The 18872-nt window shown below is 41.5% G+C and overlaps 1 protein-coding gene across 1 annotated transcript in view; it reads right to left on the bottom strand.

The window, feature by feature from the left end:
- DLX4 (distal-less homeobox 4) overlaps positions 1-18560 on the bottom strand; it is a 69079-nt gene extending 50519 nt beyond the window's left edge. Inside the window, exon 1 of the mRNA XM_042475085.1 lies at positions 18176-18560. Coding sequence (XP_042331019.1) covers positions 18176-18560 — 385 coding nt within the window. The remainder of the gene's footprint in view (positions 1-18175) is intronic.
- Positions 18561-18872: the final 312 nt, after the last annotated feature.

The following is an 18872-nucleotide window of genomic DNA, read 5'->3' as shown; positions in this document are numbered from 1 at the left end:
AGAAATATTATTATTATTATATTTATATTATTATTATATTATTATTATTATTATTATTTATTATTATATATTATTATATGAGCCAATAAATAGTTTCTAATAAGCACAGGTCTTTGTTTTTATAACAGCCAGGAGTCCTTATCTGGATCAAAGGCCTGTGTAGCTCTTCTTTACTAATGTTGTCTAGGGAGGTTTTTAGTTGAGTAAAGCAATGTCGTATTAATTGTGTCAAAGAGGTCCTTCTCTGCTCAATAGCAGCTCCCTAAAAATCTGCCCAGGACTGAGGGCTGTGTTTCAGGGAATATTTGAGCTTTTAAATTGTTGTTGTGTGTGGCCTCCAAGTCGGTTCGTTTATGGCGACCCTAAGGCAAATCCCGACAGGGAAAAAGGGACGCCTGTATTGTGTTGTTTGTGTTCCAAGATGGTTTTAAGAGCCCACTTGTATGGTCTGATTCCCTCCGGAAGGCAAAGGCTTCGCAGAGCCCTGTGGCAACTCAGAGGCTGAACAACAAACGTATTAAGGCACCGGGGTTTTAAGGTTAACTTTGCAGCCGACTTCATCAATTCTTGGCCCTGTCTCCGCGGCGCTTTGGGCGACGAATCTCCCTTGATCGCCCTTCTCTCCGCAATCCCTCCAGTTCAGGTTTTGGTTTTCCATCCAAACCGGAAAATCCGGATAAGCAACGCCGAGTGCATCAAGGCAGGAGAAGAGCTCGTGCCATTTAAGGATGCCACCAGGCTCCTCCTTTTAAACCCGGTTTGACACCGCTTTACCTTTTCTGGCTCAAAGGCTAGGAATTCTGGGAGTTGGAGATGTGGTGGGCCCAGAGCGTGTTTTTATGCACACAATACCACCATGGGCATAAACCTGCGAACTTACACACACAAACACACACACACACACACATCTGTATGTACACATCCAGAAGACTTCATATCACACACACATATACAACATGTAACACACATACACAATATAATTACACACACACACACATAAACACATATATATACACATACATATCTACTCAACATATTATAACATCCATGTCATAATATAGATATATACACACACATACATACATATATATATAGTACACACACACCATTCATATATATATAATACAAACACAAACTATATATATATAACACATAAATAAATAACAGACACAACACACATACCAATACATACATATATAGACATACCATAATACACAACACACACACACACATATATATATACACACTGCATAATACAGTACATGCAAATAATAATATATATATATATACACAATACATAAATACATAACACACACACACATAGTAAACTAACACCACACAAACACACACACACACATGTATATATGTATTTTAAACCTGGCTGGTTGTAAAACCCAGGGTTTGTCATCCACGATCTCAAATCAAGTCCCATTTATTTCAATGAGGACCAAAGCCAGCTTGACTTAAATAATATAATAATAATATAATAATAATAATAATAATAATAATAATAAATTTTTATTTATACCCCGCTTCCATAAAAATGATCAAGGCGGCTTACAAAGATTAAAACATTGCAGTCCAAGAAATAACAATTAAAATATCCCCCTACAACCCTATCCCCATTTTGCAGAGGACTCGGATGGCTTTCTTTTTCCTAGAGATGCAAGGTGTGCTTGTCCCTTCTTCTCCTCCTTCTCCTCCTTCTTATGACGATTAGATAGCACCTTGTAGGTTATTGTTCTTCGGCTCAAAGGAGCGACAGGCGTCTCAGGCTTTTAAAGAAATGTTCTTTAAAAGAAAGAATTAAATTATTCCTTAAGGGCTTAGTACTTTAATCTCCTCCAACTCGGGAGGCAGCCATGGATTAAAGCCTCAGTACAATCTTGCCTTCCAGCCTATGAAGGAAACACTGGAAAAGGGTTCTTTTTCCTTCCATAGGATTTGTGCAGGAGAACTTTCCCACTACAAGGCTTTGCCTTGGGGTTTAAACAGAGCAAATAGCATTGAACCCAAGCGCATTTGACTCCTAAGTCAGTCCAAATGTGGAGACAATAAAAGCATCTATTGTACTGTTCACTCTTGCTCCTATAGGATTGCCCTTTGCACAGTAAGTAAGGAAAGCCCATTGAAACAATTGGGTTCACTTTTGAGCAGGTCCCTATGCAAGGCTCAGAAATTCCCCTTCACTGATCTCATCCCAAATGCAACAAACATTAACCCAGTGATCCTGTACACTTCTACTCAGAGAAGTAAATCCATTGCATTCAATGGATTGCATGCTTTTAATATGCTGTTACACCCCTTTGACTGTTACTACTACTACTACTACTACGGCATAAGCATCTTATTCAAACAAAGTTCAATATATAAAAACCTTCCAACATAACTAGAATTACCCATGTAAATATCACACTATTCATTCATCAGGTACTTAACATCCCATCAACCCATTGTCTATAACTGTCTATATTACATTGTTATTATTATTATACAACAAACAATCATTGTTAGCTTCATATAAACTATTGTTATTTTGTTGTTGCATACGCTATTATTATACATATAGCCTATTATTATTATTATTATTTATTATTACATACAAACAATCTAATGTTAGTTTCATATCAGCTATTGTTATTATTTTGTTGTTATTATACATATAACTATATTAAATTATTACATACAAACAATCCATTGTTTTTCATAACAACTATTACATTTTGTTGTACATATAAACTGTCTATCATTATTGTTACATATAAAGTGTCATTATGTTACTTATTATTATTATTAATTATATGATTATTATATATCTGTATGTCAGGCATTAAACATAGATTCTAACAAACCCTGACATTAAATTGTAGTGTTTAAATACCACTTTCCCATCTCACCTCAGAGTGATTTAATCTGAACCAATCTCACTTTTTGGTGCAAAAGAGTCGATTTATGATATCGCTCTTGTTTTATAAAAACACACTTTTAAAAAACAAATTGCAATGGAAGGAAATCAGTTTGTAAGATGTGCGCTTTGACCGAAAATGGTAAGCCCCTGAAGGATTTTTGTAAATGAATTTCTGGGAGGTGGTGGGGGAAAAGCCTGGAAAATCACCTCCAACACCTGTTAACCCTTCCCTAACTCACACAATTTCTCCGCATTAACCAAATGAATTCCCCCCTTCTCCTCATGCTTTAATTTTATGGAAGCCAAAGGAACCCATTTATTTTTTAAAATCTCGGTTGCCTTCAACCCGGATGTAAACCCATTGATTCAATGGGGCGCTCGATGAACTCAGCCATTGCATTTAGGCCCACCTCCTAGTGTTAAGTCCCCAGGGAAACACACAAAGGGAGAATCTCCTCCCTGTTGACTCCAAAATAGGTTTATACTCCCGTGTAAATGCAGCCGGGATTGGGGCCTTCACTCTTAGTCTGTGTCCTGTTCAATTACTAGGAGAAACTGGGTAGGATTACATTTTTGCAACCTGGTTTCGACCTAAGAAGGGTTGGACCTGGCCAATAGGAGCCTCTTCCTGGGACAGAAAATATCTGCAAGTGGGGCTTTACTTTCAGGGATTTGGCAGTCCAAGGCAAGTCTGTTGTTATTGTTGTTGTTGTGTTGTGTAACTCAAGCATTTCTGGCTTATGGCGACCCTATCATGTGGTTTTCTTGGCAAGTTTTTGCCATTGCCTTCCCTGGAGCTGAGAGAGTGTGACTTGCTCAATCGGTTTGCAGGCCAGGATTGAACCCTGATCCCCAGAGTCTGACACTCAAACATCTACACCACACTGGCTCTCTGTAGGCATGTCCACTCAGACATAACCCCCACTGAGTTCAATGGGATTTACTTTCTCGGTGTACAAACAACATAACCAAGCCTTCCCGGGTTTGGTTTCACTTCAGTCCTGAAGTTGTTGGTTTCAGGTAAAGGCGGGAGACATTTCTGCAAATCAGAAACCCCTCCAACCCTGGCCTGTAAAAAATGTAACTCGAATAAAGCCCATGCTGTTGGTTCTTCCATTCTACATTGCACTGTCTCAAAACTACTTCAGAGCAAAGCATCAGAGGATCATGTCCAGTCTCTACAAAGCTCCTCGGTTTAAAAGACTCTGCAAACTGCCCCCAGTCCATGTATATGCATAAATTTTATTTAGGCGGTCAGATTCTTATTATTTGTCTGGCAGAGCGGTGTGTGCCTTTTGATGGGGGCAGTTCAACAGGTGAAGTTTCTTTCTCGGAATTGCCTGATGCAGTGAGGGTCAGAAGCTGCACCCTTTGCATTTCTCTGGCCTGTCCGTCCTTTTCTTTCTCTAGCATCTTAAAAAGGGAAGAGAAACCAACATAGCTCACCTTGGAATCCCCAAGCTCTTAAGAATGCTGCCTGGGGATTCTGGAAGTTGTGTCCCTCAAAAGGGAGAGGCGAGGTACAAACAAACAAACAAACAAACAAACAAATATATAGTCCAAAGAGCTGCAAGCTCTCTTTCCAAGTGTCTGCAAGTTGGTGCCCTTCAGAGGGGTAGGACTACATCTCCAATCATGCTGGTTGGGATGGTGGAAGTTTGCATCCAACCCATCCTGAGAGCGCAGGGTTCGGGAAGGCTGGGAGCTAACAAATGGAACTCAAGAAGAAAATATCCCAAAGGATTAGAATGGTCCAGCTCTGTTATACTTTACGTTCTTTTTAAGCTGGCAAGCATACGCTGCAAGAATCTGATCCAGTCAAGATGTCTTTCTTAAATATTACTGCTAACTGCTATTACTAGTATGATTATGATCTGCATTTTTGTCATATACAGAGAGAAAGAGAGATGATAACATGCTAATAAAATTTTAGCATAATAGTCAACACCTTTAGTAGTTAATAACACTTTACTCAATAATCATTAACAGAGGAAGGCAAAGTGATTGTTGTTACAGATAGAGAAGGGAGCAGAGAATAATTGCTTGCCTGAGGTTGCAATCCTAGAGCACAGTTATTTGGGGGTGACTCATGTTGGATACAGTGAGGGATTCTAAGAAAAACCTGCACATGACCCCACTGCCTAGTGCATCTGTGGTGGAGGCAAGGTTGAGCCAGAAACAACAACAACACAACAACAACAACAACACACAACAAAACAGTGTTTAGCTTTAAATCATTATCCTATTGGACTTTCTCTTCTTTTTACATGTCTGCTTCAGATCAAAACAGATTGTATCCCATTAAGATGAGCTATGTCTGAGGGTAACTAACCAAGACAGAAACATCTATTACCAATACACTACATTTGTTTTGCTTAATATAAGAAGTGAACAGTACATTGCATTGCTTTTACAATCATATTATCTGTCCACAGTTTGAAGCATGGCAAATACCAACATCTCATAGTCTTAACCATCAACTCTGGTTGTTCCTCACCCTGATTGTATTAAAAAGTGTGCACATGCAAGTTGGTTTAGACTTGCAGATTTAGACTGAAATTCTGTATATGCCTACAGAGTCCCTCAAAGTCAATGGGGCTTAGATTGCAGATTTTGAAGTGGCCATCCAGGTTGTGTTGGGCTTCAACACAACTGATGGGACTTTGTAGTCCAACAGCATCTGGAGTGCCACTACAAATTCTCCATGCCTGCTGTACACTGCAGTCCTAGGCAGCTGATCTTGGAGGAAACCACACTGAAGATCATGAGACTTTGACCAGAGATAAACAGGATCATGCTACATAAGCAGATTTGTGTGTGTGTTGGTTGCCTGTCAGCTTTATGATGACCCCATGATTTCATAGGGTTTTCTTAGGCAAGGATATCAGAAGTGGTTTTTACCAGTTTCTTGCTCTGAAATATAAACCTCCCCGCACTTGGTATTTGTGGCAGTCCCCCATCCAAGTATAACCAGAGTAGAACTGGCTTAGCTCCAAGATGAGATTGACTGGTGCCTTGGAAGAGTGAAACTGGGGAGCATTATGATGAGACACAACCATTTTACTTTGCATTTTAAAATATAGGATCAATGGAAGGGGAAATAAATGGAAAGCAGTTATGAAAGCAAAGAGGTTGCAGGCAAAGTACTTTTTAAAATTAACATTTGAGGGGCAATTAGAAACCCTCAAACTTAAAGGACATCAAGCAAATTCACTCTCTGTTGCATTTGGGGTTCTGAAGGATGGATTTTCTGTTTGATGTGAACAATACTGATGGGGTAGAGGAAATGTCCAAGACCTGAATGAGTTTGTGTGTGCATAGTTATCCTGTTAGGCACTATGTGTAATGTAAAAAAGTTTATGCATCCTGCAACTGTCCCAGGCTGGCAAGAGCAGTCCTAATCAATCGTTCGACCTCCCACTTTTCTAGCGGCTTTAAAAGTGTCCCAGTTTCTCTCTTCTTCTCCCATCTCCCCCTTTGTTCTGCTTACTTCATGCATAAACTGAGTTCAAGTGCAAAAGTGGTTTGTACTCATTAGAGAGGAGAGGAGGAGCGTTGCTCTCCTGTAGATTCAGGCACAGTCACAACTGCTGCAGGCTCTCTCTTACGTGTTTCAATTTTCTTCATAAAACCTTGGCCATTTTGATCCGAACTGATGTTGCTTGGCCATGTGCGGTCCGTTTTTCATGGTGAAATGTGGGAGGGTAATGGTTTCACAAGTGGTTGAGCTTTGAGCGGTTGTGTAATGAAGTCCTTAGGTACTGTCAGTTATCCACAACCACATAGCTAGCCCTCTCTCCAATTTTAACTTGGTAGGTGAGGCTCTGATTTGACTGTGGCCAAAGGGGTACAGTCTTGGCCTCGCAAAACTGTGTATTTATGCTACACTAAAAGTCTAACGTAAAAGTTTAACTTGTATGCTGAACATATATATGTAAAGCAGGACTAGACTTGGAGGAAGGAGAGGTGAAAACTGAAGGAAGGAACAACAACATTTAAGATATGCTGATGATACCATATACTAGAAGAAAATAGCAAAGACTGGAATGGTTAGTGAAGAAAGTCAAGGAAGAACGTGCAAAGGCAAGTTACAGCTAACATTAAAAAAACAAAACAATATGATTGCTGATGACTTACATAAATTTAAACTTGATGAGTTAGATACAAAAATATTCAAGATTTCCATTATCTAGCTCAGTTGTTAATCAGAATGAGACTACAGTCAAGAAAGAAGAAGGACTGGTGAGGGCAGCTATGAAAGAACTAGACAAGGCCCTGAAGTGTAAAGGCATATAATCAATACTAAAGAGTCCATCTTCACTGGAAATAATGCAGTTTGACACAATAACTGCCATGGCTCCATCCACAGCACTCCGAGACTTAGAGTTTTGCGAAGCACAGCACTCCTTGGCAGACTAGAAGAAAGACCTTGTAAAACACAAATTCCAGGATTCCATAGGATGGAGCTACATCACTTAAAGTGGTGTCAACTTGACTTTTCACACTGTAGATGCACCCTAATGTTAGGATTGTACATGCCATCAATCTTTCCCATTTCTTTGTATAGTGTAGTTGGAATGCGGGACAGTGAAGAAAGCAAAGAGGAAGAGAATCGACTAAACTGAGATGTGGTACTGAAGAAGAGTTCTGTGGATACAGAGGACTGTTAAATAATTAAATGGATCCTAGAGCAAACAAACCTAACTCTCCTAGAGACCAAGATCAGACAAACTGAGGCTGTCGCATCTTTGGCTTCTCCAACAACCGAAGCAGCTTACACTAAAAACATCCATACAATACAATAATACAATAATGCATATCTCCCTAACCCTCCCATCCACATCCTAAAAGCAAGTAAGTTCCTATTAGAAACTATTATTATTATTATTATTATTATTATTATTATTATTATTATGCTTCTCCAACGATGGAAGCGGCTTACACTAAAAACACCCACACAATACAATAATACAATATTGTTTCATTATATCCCAAACCCTCCCATCCACATTCTAAAAACAAGGTCCTATGCTTATTAGAAACTATTATTATTATCATTATTATTGGTTTATTAGAAACTGGTAATTCTAAAAACAAAGTCCTATGCTTATTAGAAACTATTATTACTGGCTTATTAAAAAGCAGTTATTCTAAAAACAAGGTCCTATACTTATTAGAAACTATTATTATTATTGGTTTATTAGAAACTGGTGATTCTAAAACAAGGTCCTGTGCTTATTAGAAACTATTATTATTGGCTTATTAGGAAACTAGCTATGCTTATTAAGAAATTACGGTTCCTTCCAGACACTTGTATTTGTAGCAACCCTTCTAAGTAGGACAAACCTGGAAGGATAGAATACATTTCAAGGAAAGCTTGCAAGGAACTGTCAATTGGTTTGACGATTCTAACCCAAAAATGACAGTCGGTCCTCAGTTGTTCACGTTTTAGACTCAGCTCCTTGTAAGCCATGAGAGTGGTTTAGAATTAAACCGAATTAAAGTGCTTTTTAAAGAAGTTATTAAGTTTAAATAGCTCAATTTGATCGGATCGTTTGCATCACAGCCATTTTATAAAACGGAGGTTTTAGTAAATTGAAGATTTAGGGAGCCATAAAACTGAGCAAAATAAACCATTAACGTCAAAATAATCTGAGTCCAATCAACTGAGAAAAAATCAATATAAAGAACTGGAGAAAGAAGGTAGGAACGGAACCGGTGAAATGATATTTAACACCCTGGAATTGCTGTCCTTTTTAAGGGGAGGGGAACCAACTTTGAAAAGCCCCTGAACTTGCCTTTGGGGGAAACACAAAACAACCGACGAAGGAGGAGGAGGATTAGGAGGGTTTTTATACCTGTCAACCCTGAAGTCGCCTTTTTGTTCCGATGGCTACCTGTCCCTGAAATCCTCCAGCCTCTTCTTCTGCTTCTTACGGTTTCTTTCTTTCTTCGCCAGGAAAAATAATAATAAAACGAGAGAGTTGACCAAATGGTTTATTATTAAAAGAGAGGGTTTTCAAAAACAGGGGCAGGGAAGTCGGAAAGTGATGTTCTTAAATCGGTGTAGACATGTATGTACAGGATCCACCCGAAAATAGCTCCACGAGGATTTTTGGTTCCTCGGGTTTTCCGACTTTCTTCCAGCTGCGGAGATCCTGAGAAACCGAAGCAATTTGGCTTCGGAGTGGAGCTCTTTGCCTTGATCCGGAGCCACCAAACGAAGCGAAACGGGTGTTGTAATAAATAATAATAATAATAATAATAATAATAATAATAATAATAATTGATCCCAATTGTTTCGACTTTTTCCTCCTGCAAAACTCATCGGCTTCTAATCTTAGCGCTCCTTTTAAACTCACAGTCCCTCCCTCCGGCTAGTTTGTTTAATTATTTATTTATTTATTTATTTATTTATTATTTACATTATAAATTTTATTTCGACCTACAAATATCGTTCAAACTGTCTTCGCTTCCATTCTTCTTCCTTCTTCCCTTTTCTTCTCTCCTTTCTCTCCTTCTTTCCTCTTCTTCATTCCATTCGCCTACCCTTCTTTCTGTTCTCTTTCTCTTCTCTCATTCACTCACTCCCTTCCCATCTCTTTTTACCTCTGTCACTCAACCTTCTCTTACCCTCAAACGACTTTCTTTAGCCCTCTAATTTCTTTCTTAATCCCTATTATTATTATTATTAAACATTGGGCAGCAGGGACAACGCGAACGCTCCAGTTAAGCTCATGCATTGTCACTCCCTTTGGTAAGCCTGTTGTTGTTGTTGTTGTTATCATTATTATTATTGATCATCATCATCATCATCAAACGAGGGATCAGTAGAGATGACTCGAACGAGGACCGTTTCGCGCATGGAGGATTGACAGGTCTGAAACAGAAACATAAAGGAGGAATAACCCGGTTTGGCACCGCTTTAACTCTTTGTCTGACTCTTTGCTATGGAATTCCGCTCCGCTCTGGGCCCACAACAAACTCCAACTCCCAGAATTCCATAGCCTTGAGCCAAAGAGTCAAAGCAGTGCCAAACCGGGTTATTTCTCCAGTGTGGATGCACCCGTCAGCTGAAGGAAGAAAGTCCTGGCGATTGAGAGCTTTGGCACTGAGTCTGCCACTGTTGCATTCCCTAATTATCGCCTCTCCGAATTAGAACCCAGATTGTTCCAAGTCCAATTAGCTGCTGGTGCGATTAACCACACTTTGGGTAATAAATCCAGGTTGTTTTTTTCAGCCAAAGGGACCAGCTAGAGAAGCAATCTCTTCCACGGATCATTCCTCCTCCTCCTCCTCCTCCTCCTCCTCCTCCTCCTCTTGCTGCCTCGATTGGCCTCCAAGATCATTAAGCCATCGCCTATCTGCCTTGTCGATCTTGACAGGTGCCAATTAAAGGAAAAGAAAAGTGGCTCGATATAAACAGACACCAGGAGGAAGCCATGGGGGAAATATCAGTTAGGCTGGCTTTCCACTCTTCTGAAGGAGATGCAGGGTGGGGGAGCCTTAGGGATATAGCTGGAAGGGCCAACTCTGTTCAGTCCTTTGATGATTTGTCATGGAAGGCCTCTGTACATGTTCAGAGGCACCCTCTTGCTTCTTTGGTATGGAAAACACAAGTCAGGACCAGAAGTGTGGCTGCTGGGCAGTCTCAATGAAAGCACCCCTCCCCAAAATATGAATTCTGGAGATCCTAAATGATATTTTTTCCCCTTTCAGTCCCTCAATTTTCCCTCCCCCCCCCCCCAACTCTTTTTTCTTCTCCTGTTTGGTTTGTAACATCTTGCCTGATGAACAAGCCCATGGAGCCTTGCTTTGAAGCTTGCAAACAAGTACACTCTTCCCTCCATATTCACTAGGGTTAGGGGCACAAGACCCCCGTGAATATGGAAAAACAGCAAATAACAAAAACACCATGTTTTTACCTGAGAGGACACCTTTCTAGGAACCTCTAGGTCCTCCAGTGGCCAACATCCGACAGACACTGACCAAAGAACTGCTCTGGAGGAGCTACAAAGGCCTAGTAGAGTATCCTCTCTAGGAATAATCTCTAGATCTTTCAGTTTAGTTAAAGTTGACAACTGGAGGACCTAGATATTCCTAAAGAGAACATATTAATCAAATCTGCAAATATCAAAGCCACAAATATGGAGGGATGAGTTATGCATTTCAGTTGGCCAAGAAAGGCATCACTGATGGGTTTTTGTTTGCATTTGTTAAACGGCCAACACAGCTACCCCTGAATGTTTCCAATTCCTAGCACCGCTCTAGCTTAAAAATCCAGTGGAACATTTAGAAATAAGAGTTTAGGGATCTAAGATAAGGGGCAGGCAAAGTTACCAAAGAAGTATGGCCCAAAAATGTTGGAAAAGATGTTTCAGAGCGCACGCACGCACACACACACACACACACACACACACACACACCTTATAATGACTTGGTATGGAGAACACACCAGGAATGTAGCTGCTGGACAGTCCAAATGAGAGCAAATAAGAAATCTGGGAGCCCCCCCCCCCGAATGGTTTCCCCCCCCCCCTTCCAGTCCCTCAATTTCTAGCACTCTATTCATTTAAAAACATCAGTGGATCATTTAGAAGTAGGTAACAGTTTAGCCACCTAAGAAAAGGGGGGCTGGCAAAATTACCAGGGGAATGTGAGCACAGCAAATGTAAGAGTTCTAGGTGTGGGCAATGATCAACATCTCACTTTCTGCAATGCTAGAAACTGGGGCACTGAAGGAAAATTTCCTAAGGAGGTATGCCCCCATTTTGCCTCCCACTCCCATGGTTATTATGCCCTTGGCTAGAACTAAGCAGTGGGAAGTCTCCCTTCGGATATCATCCAGATTTTAAGAACAATCCTAAAAGAACAATTTCTCTAAAATATTACAGTTTTTACAAGGGAATTGGCCTTGAACAGAGCAACCAGATATGGCAGATCTCTTTGGGATTGGGTAGATTTATAGAGAGTTATCTTCACCCTACTCATTTAGTAAAAAAACTCAACCCATTGAAGTCAAATTAACTGAGATTTCCCCAAAGGGTGCCTCTGAACATGTACAAAAGGCTCCATGAGTAATGTCACACCATTAAAGTAAAGTAATGTCAAACCATTAAAGGGCTGGAGTGTGTGAGCTCTGAAATATCTCTTTCAACATTTTGGGCCATACTTCCTTGGTAACTTTGCTCTCTGAAAGGTATTTCAGTTTTTGGTGGGTTGCCTGTACAAATGGCTTTCAAACAGTTTAACATGCATCACCAGGTCTTGCTGCCAAGATGACTTATACTAGTCCAATGATTGATACTAAGACAACCTCTATATGAACAGTCATTTTAACATTATAACTGGAAACGCTGTCCTCCATGAAGTCATTTTAACGTTATACCTGGAAACACTCTCCTCCATTAAGACTATAGAGAGGGACTAGTTTGGAAAGAGACAAGTCACTGCAAACTACAGGATTGCAGAAATCCAAACTATAGGATTGCAGGAGGCCCGCTTTCCCCACTTCTAATCACATTTCATATATTCATGTATATGTTTAGTTAGCATTTCAGATTTTTTTTTGTTTTGTTTTTTAGAAAAAAATATCAAAACAAAAGAAAATGTTTTGAGTTACAACCTTCATATGTTTCCCATTTCGGAACCATCGAGTAACTTTAAACGTTTGTTTTTGTTTTTTAAAGATCAATTGCTTCTCCTAAATCCAATAATATTTTTTTTCAAAACCCAGCAGGCCCCAAAACAAACAACGCGCCACGAACCAAACTCCGCAGTTTGAAAAAGTCTCAGGAGACAGCTCCGTTTTTCAAATAAATAAATAAATAAATATCCTTTTTTGTTGGGATCACAGTTTGAAGCCAAGTTTGTTGGGGACGGCATGCAAGACAAACCTCAGAGTAGTCCATTTGCAATGCAAAGCGACCAAGAAAAATATTAATATTTCTGCACGCACATTTGAAAAATAAACAAAAGCCAAGCCGTTTTCCATTAAAAGATTCCACAGAGTTTGCCCCGATGTTTGAGAAAACATCTGGGTTTTGTCAAAATTATTTAAAATGATACCCTTTGGACAGGGGTTGCGGGGGTTGGGGTTTAGATATCTGGCAACATGCAATACCAGAATCAATGGGGTAAGTTCCTAAACAACTTGTTTCAATGATATCCTTTGATAGTATGGCAGGGAATGATGGAGAAATGAGAGGGAAAATTGACCATCATGTCTGCTAGCAAGCAGATGGAGTCTAGGTATATAAGCAAAAGAGTTCTTCCTCCAAACCAAAATGTTAATGTACACATGTGTCCCTAACAGGACTGGATACTGAGAGTATTTCTCTTTAGAAGAGGCCTTACTCTGGGAAGCCAATGGCAAAGAATTTACAAGGGTGGTCCATAGATGTGGGAACAAGCATGACATCATCGCCACCCCATGCTCTTGCAAAGAAGTCGGGAAAAGAAGTGCTTTCACAGTTGGACACTGGGACCAGGTTGAACTGGTATCATATCCCTGTTCAGCCACAACTTCTTCCCTGGATGACTTTGGGGTAGCTGCTTTACTCTCAGCCTCACCAGTTTCTCATGGTTGTTGTGAGGTGGGAGAGTATTGTAATATGAAGCTGAAGGCTTTCATGGCTGGCGTTCATAGTTTTTTGGGGGTTTTCGGGCTATGGGGCCATGTTCTAGAAGAGAACAAACTTTTCTAGAGGAATAAACTCTTGTAGAACATGGCCACATAGCCTGAAAAACCCACAAAAAACCCTTGTAATAACCCACATCAAGCTCATTGGGGAAAACTGGTATTCAAAGCACTTCTGGAATGAGATCTAGGATGAAGTTCTGTCTTGGAGTTGGTCACAGAAAATATCTACACTACCCTAAAGGCACCAGATCACCTCTGATCTTGGAAGCTAAGCACGGATCAGCTCTTGTTAGTACCAAGTGATGTTCTGAGGAAGGAACTTGGAGTATTAATAACTTCTGAGTATTAATTGCCTAAGGAAACCTTATGAAATTCATGGAGTTGCCATAAGTCGACAGGTGTCTTGAAGGTACATACAAATGCACATGCACACACAATTATAGCTATGTGAAATCATTTTAACTGCCTTTCCTCCATCCTAAGGAATCCTGGGATTTGTAGTTTGTGGAGGAATGAGAAATCTCTTCTAGAGATCTTTAGATCATTCCCTGAGCTACAGTTCACATGATACTATGATTTAACCTTCTGTCCCTCTTCTTAGGAATTGCAATTTGGAGAAATGCACTAGCAATGCCTATCAGAAAAAATCTAAGCCCCTCACCAAACTATAAATCTCATAGGATGCAGCCATGGCAACTGAAGTGGGATCAAGGCACTTCACTCATACATGCCTTGGACATGAAGAAAGGCAGTCTGCACATGGGCAATGGACAGACCACACTGGAAATAGTTAGAACTTGGTCCTAGAATATCAGTCTAAGACCTGCCATAAAAACTTGTTGGGTGGCTTAACCACCCTCTTCATCATGTGGGAAGCTATTTATATTGCACTAGCAACTTACAGTATAGTTTTACAGAACAATGCAAGAGAGACAACAGGGCTATACCTGGAGGCACTTTCAATTTAAATGTCAAGGGGGAAAACCAGGAGGGGGAGGTGATTGTAAGCAAACACAAGTTAGAACTGGAGCTTCATGCCTGTGGAAGATGAGGACTAAGGGATGAATACTACAAAAGAATCCTGTGGCACACTACAGAGTAACAGATGTAGTGAAACTAAATAATATATAAGGCACCATAAGGCTAACACACATGGTGACTAAGAGGTAAAAATCATCAGTGACATATCACACCTTTAAATCACTTGTCTTGCTTGATTTACCCCCCCCCCCAAAGCACCCCAAATCCCAAGCCTTTCTCTGTAGCCCTTACAACTCTTTTGCAGAACAAGAAACTGAGGCCTAAAAAAGCAGATATTCTCATAGATATTCACTGGCCTGTTACAGACAGGCTAAAATAAAGCTGCTTCGAGTCACTTTGGAGGTATGGTATTTCAATGATGCATGAGTCCTAAGAGTCCAAAAGCCGCACCAAAGCCACGCGCCAATTCTAAGGACTGGAGTGCAGCTTTGGTGTGGCTTTTGGACTCTTAGGACGCATGCATCATTGAAATACCATATCTCCAAAGTGACTCGAAGCAGCTTTATTTTGGCCTGTCTGTAACAGGCCACTGAGTCAAGCCTTGTGTCTTTTCCACATTACACAGTTATAGCACTATGGTTCCACTTTAACTGCCATAGCTGTATTTCATAGGAACTTGGGATTTGTAGTTTGGTGAAGCATTAGGATTCTCTGGCTGAGAATGTCAATAAAATTCCCTATGTAAATTGCAAGTCCTAGGGGTCCATTGACAGTTAGAGTGGACTCAGGGCACTATAATTGTAGTAGCAGTTAAAGCGGTCTCAGATTATTTCTACAGTGTGTTTGGACCTAAGAAGTGTTATCTTATCTAATGACCGTTCCCAACTTGGTCCTAAATGTGTTGGGTTACAATGGCCATCATCCCTAGGAAAGCTGGGGAAGGCAATCCAGGTTGTCAGAAGAAGGATAATGGCGCCTTTCCTCAACGGATGCTACATTGTCCCAGTTGTGTTCAAATAGCTATCCATTTCACTGCTCCATTGGGACCCCCATTTTCCAGACATGTCCACCTAACCTCTCCCTGCCAAACCACCAGTGAACACTTATGATGTTTTGGTGTCTGTCAGGTGAGCTGCCCCCAGGGATAGGAGTTTTGGTAGCCACACCTAGGAGACTATTTCCAACTAGTGATCAGGGGGAAGAAGGTTGGACTGGGGTGTAGAGGTTTATTTCTTGGAGTGGGGAGGAAAAGAAAACAAGAAATTGCAAGAAGACATAGCCCCTGTCCTGATAGAACTATTGAGCTGAATTTTATCCAGGTTGAGCCTCCCAGAAGTCTTTTGTATTTTTGCCAATTTTGAAATGTGTACACACACACACACACATATATATATATATAGAGAGAGAGATCTTGTAGCCCCTTTGAGACTAACTGAAATAAAGAAGTTGGCAGCATGAGCTTCCCTAGACTAAAGTCTTCTTCCTCAGATGCAGACTGAAGTCTACAAAAGCTCATGCTACCAACTTCTTTATTTCAGTTAGTCTCAAAGGTGCTACAGGATTTCTCTACATGTTGATTCTACAGACTAAAACGGCTATGTTTTAAATTCTTGCATGTATAGAATCAGATAACATATACTGTACAGAATAAGATGGGACCCAAGTCTCAGCATAAAATTCCATATAAACATTATGCACTTAGTCTTTGATGCACAATATTTTAAATAATCGTGTGCATGAATCAAAGTTTGTGTACACTGAGCCATCAGAAAGCAAGGGTGTCACTATCTCAGCCACCCATATGGACAATTTCAGAGTATTTCAGATTTCAGAATTCAATTCCAGATAAGGGAGACTCAACCTGCAACACACCTGGAAACACACCTAAATTTATTAAAGTTCTGATTCTCATTTGTGCAGATTTCTAGAACCTCTAAAAAGTAATATAGATTTGTTTTCCCCTTTGTAAAAAGTCCACGATCAACGATGGAGGCAAAGCGCTTGTGGGAGTGTTGATTGATGCAGAAAGGAAGGCAGAAATAAAGCAAGATTACAATCCTATGCAAATGTGAGAACAACCGCCATTGAACTCAGTGGTGTTTTACGTCAAGAGTAAACAAACACATCTGATAACATGTCTGAATTGGCTAAATTTACTGGCGTGAACTCAGGTTTGGCAGTCCATAATTCCACATTATTATTATTATTATGGAATTGTTGTTGTTGTTGTGTGCCTTCAGATAGGTTCCAATTTGTGGTAACCCTAAGGCGACCCTATAATGCAGTTTTCTTGGCATGTTTCCTCTGAGGCTGAGAGAGTGTGACTTCCCAAGGTCACCCGGTGGGTTTCCAGGGCTGAGCCAGGATTTTCCATTTAGGTGGTGTCAAACCTCCCTTTGCGTCAATACAGTTAATAAATTCAGGTTAATAATAGTACAGTAATAATATCAATGATATGCAACTGGGAGCTGTCAAACCTGCATTTGCACCAAGAAATGTAATAAATATAGATATGTTATCAACTCTGTTGTTGTGTACCGTCAAGTTGTTTCTGACTTACAGCAACCCTAAGGGGTACCTAGACCAGGGTTTTGTGGGGCTGAGAGTATGTGACTCACCCAAAGTCACCCAGTGGCCATGGCCAAGCGGGATTTGAACCCTGGTCTCCAGTGTCACAGTCCAAGGCTCAAACCACTAGTCCATGCTGACTCCCTTTATCAACTATACTCAGACATAACCCGAGTTCAATTAATCATTAGACATAAACGCCGTCTCCATCATCATCATCATCATCATCATCATCATCATCATCATCATCACTCTTGGGCAAGGTTTCTATTTTACCCTTAGAGAGTGATGTGTGTGTGTGTGTTGCCATGGTGTGTACCCAACCAATATATGCCAACTTCCCAGCAAAACTCTTCCTCCTTTTCTCGCCCCAACAACACAAACACACAACGCACCCCTGCCCACCCACCCTGGATCTCTCTTCTTTTCTGCCACCAGTTGAGGAGAGAAAGTACTCGGGGTGAGCAGACGTCCTCCTTTTCCAGAAACATGTCCTACATTTCAAGCTTCAGTCCAGGAGCACTGTCAAAAAAGTCTCCATTTTGAGCAAGACTAAGAAGCATACACTTGCATCCGAAATCCACCCCAAATACCTTGATTGGCCCACTCAAAATGCACAAAATAGATGGCATGTAGAGAGAGATCTTGCAGCACCTTTGAGACTCACTGAAAGAAAGAAAGTTGGCAGCAGGAGCTTTGGTAGATTTCAGTCTACTTCCTCAGATGCAGATTGGAGTCTAGGAAAAGCTCCTGCTGCCAACTTCTCAAAGTCTCAAAAGTGTGGCAAGATCTCTCTCTGCATGCCATGTATTTTGTGCATTTTCGGTGGGCCAATCAAGGTATTTTTGGTGGCTCTTTCTTCACATGGTGATCTTACAGACTTACACAGCTACATCTTTGGGAAAGGACTTGAAGGCAGGCGACAACAACCAAGGTCACCCAAAGGGCGCCAGAGAGCCTGGGAAGGCGCCTAAGACGGCCTACAAAAGAGACTCCAATGGCGGCATACAAAGGCACCCCTCCCTTGGCCTTGTTTCTGGGGTGGGGGACCCCCAAATCCTCCCCAAAGGCCTTACCGTTCTCCTCCAGCCTGGTCCCAGGGTGGCCCATGGAGGGCTGCTGGTAAGGCGAATAGGAAGCCCCAATGGAGTGGTGGGGATGGGGGTGGTGGTGGTGGTAGAAAGCGTGGTGGGGGCTGCCTGAAGTTACCCCGGAATAAGCCGGGTAGGCCAAGGCTCGGTTGTAGGAGGCCGAGGAGGAGGCGGAGGAGGAGGAAGGCGGGAAGACGCCTCCGTCGGGCTGGAGCGGGTGCAAGGCTTGGAGGGAGTACTGTTGGGGTTGTGGTTGAGGGGCTTGGTGTTGAGGCGAAAGAGGCCCCGCAAAGTCCAAGAAGGCCCCCTTGGAGGGCTCCAGAGGCGGCGGGCTGCCCAGCAAGCTCTCGGCCAAGGAGTTCATCGTCATACTCCCGAAAGCGAAGGCCAGCCTCGAGGAAAGGCAGCCGCATCCAGGACGCCTCTTCTTTTGGGGGTTGGTCAAACTGGGCAGGGAAGCGTCCCCTGGCCAAGTTCGCTCTCTCCAGCTTCACCTCAAGTGGGGTTCGAGAGCCTCATTTGGCTGAAGGCGGGTGCCCACAACCGCTCCAACCATTGCGAGAGGCACACTGTCTCAGCCTCAGAGGGTCCTCCTCAGAGCCTCCTTGGTCCCTTCTTTCAGGGACAGAGAAGGAGAAAGAAGCCCCACACTCTTCCTTCAGCGCCTCCTTTTGCGCAGGAG

The sequence above is a fragment of the Sceloporus undulatus genome, chromosome 6, assembly GCF_019175285.1.
Source record: "Sceloporus undulatus isolate JIND9_A2432 ecotype Alabama chromosome 6, SceUnd_v1.1, whole genome shotgun sequence".
In the NCBI taxonomy this organism is placed as follows: Eukaryota; Metazoa; Chordata; class Lepidosauria; order Squamata; family Phrynosomatidae; genus Sceloporus; species Sceloporus undulatus.
The sequence above is the reverse complement of the archived record's forward strand: the minus strand, read 5'-3'. Positions and strand labels throughout refer to the sequence as shown.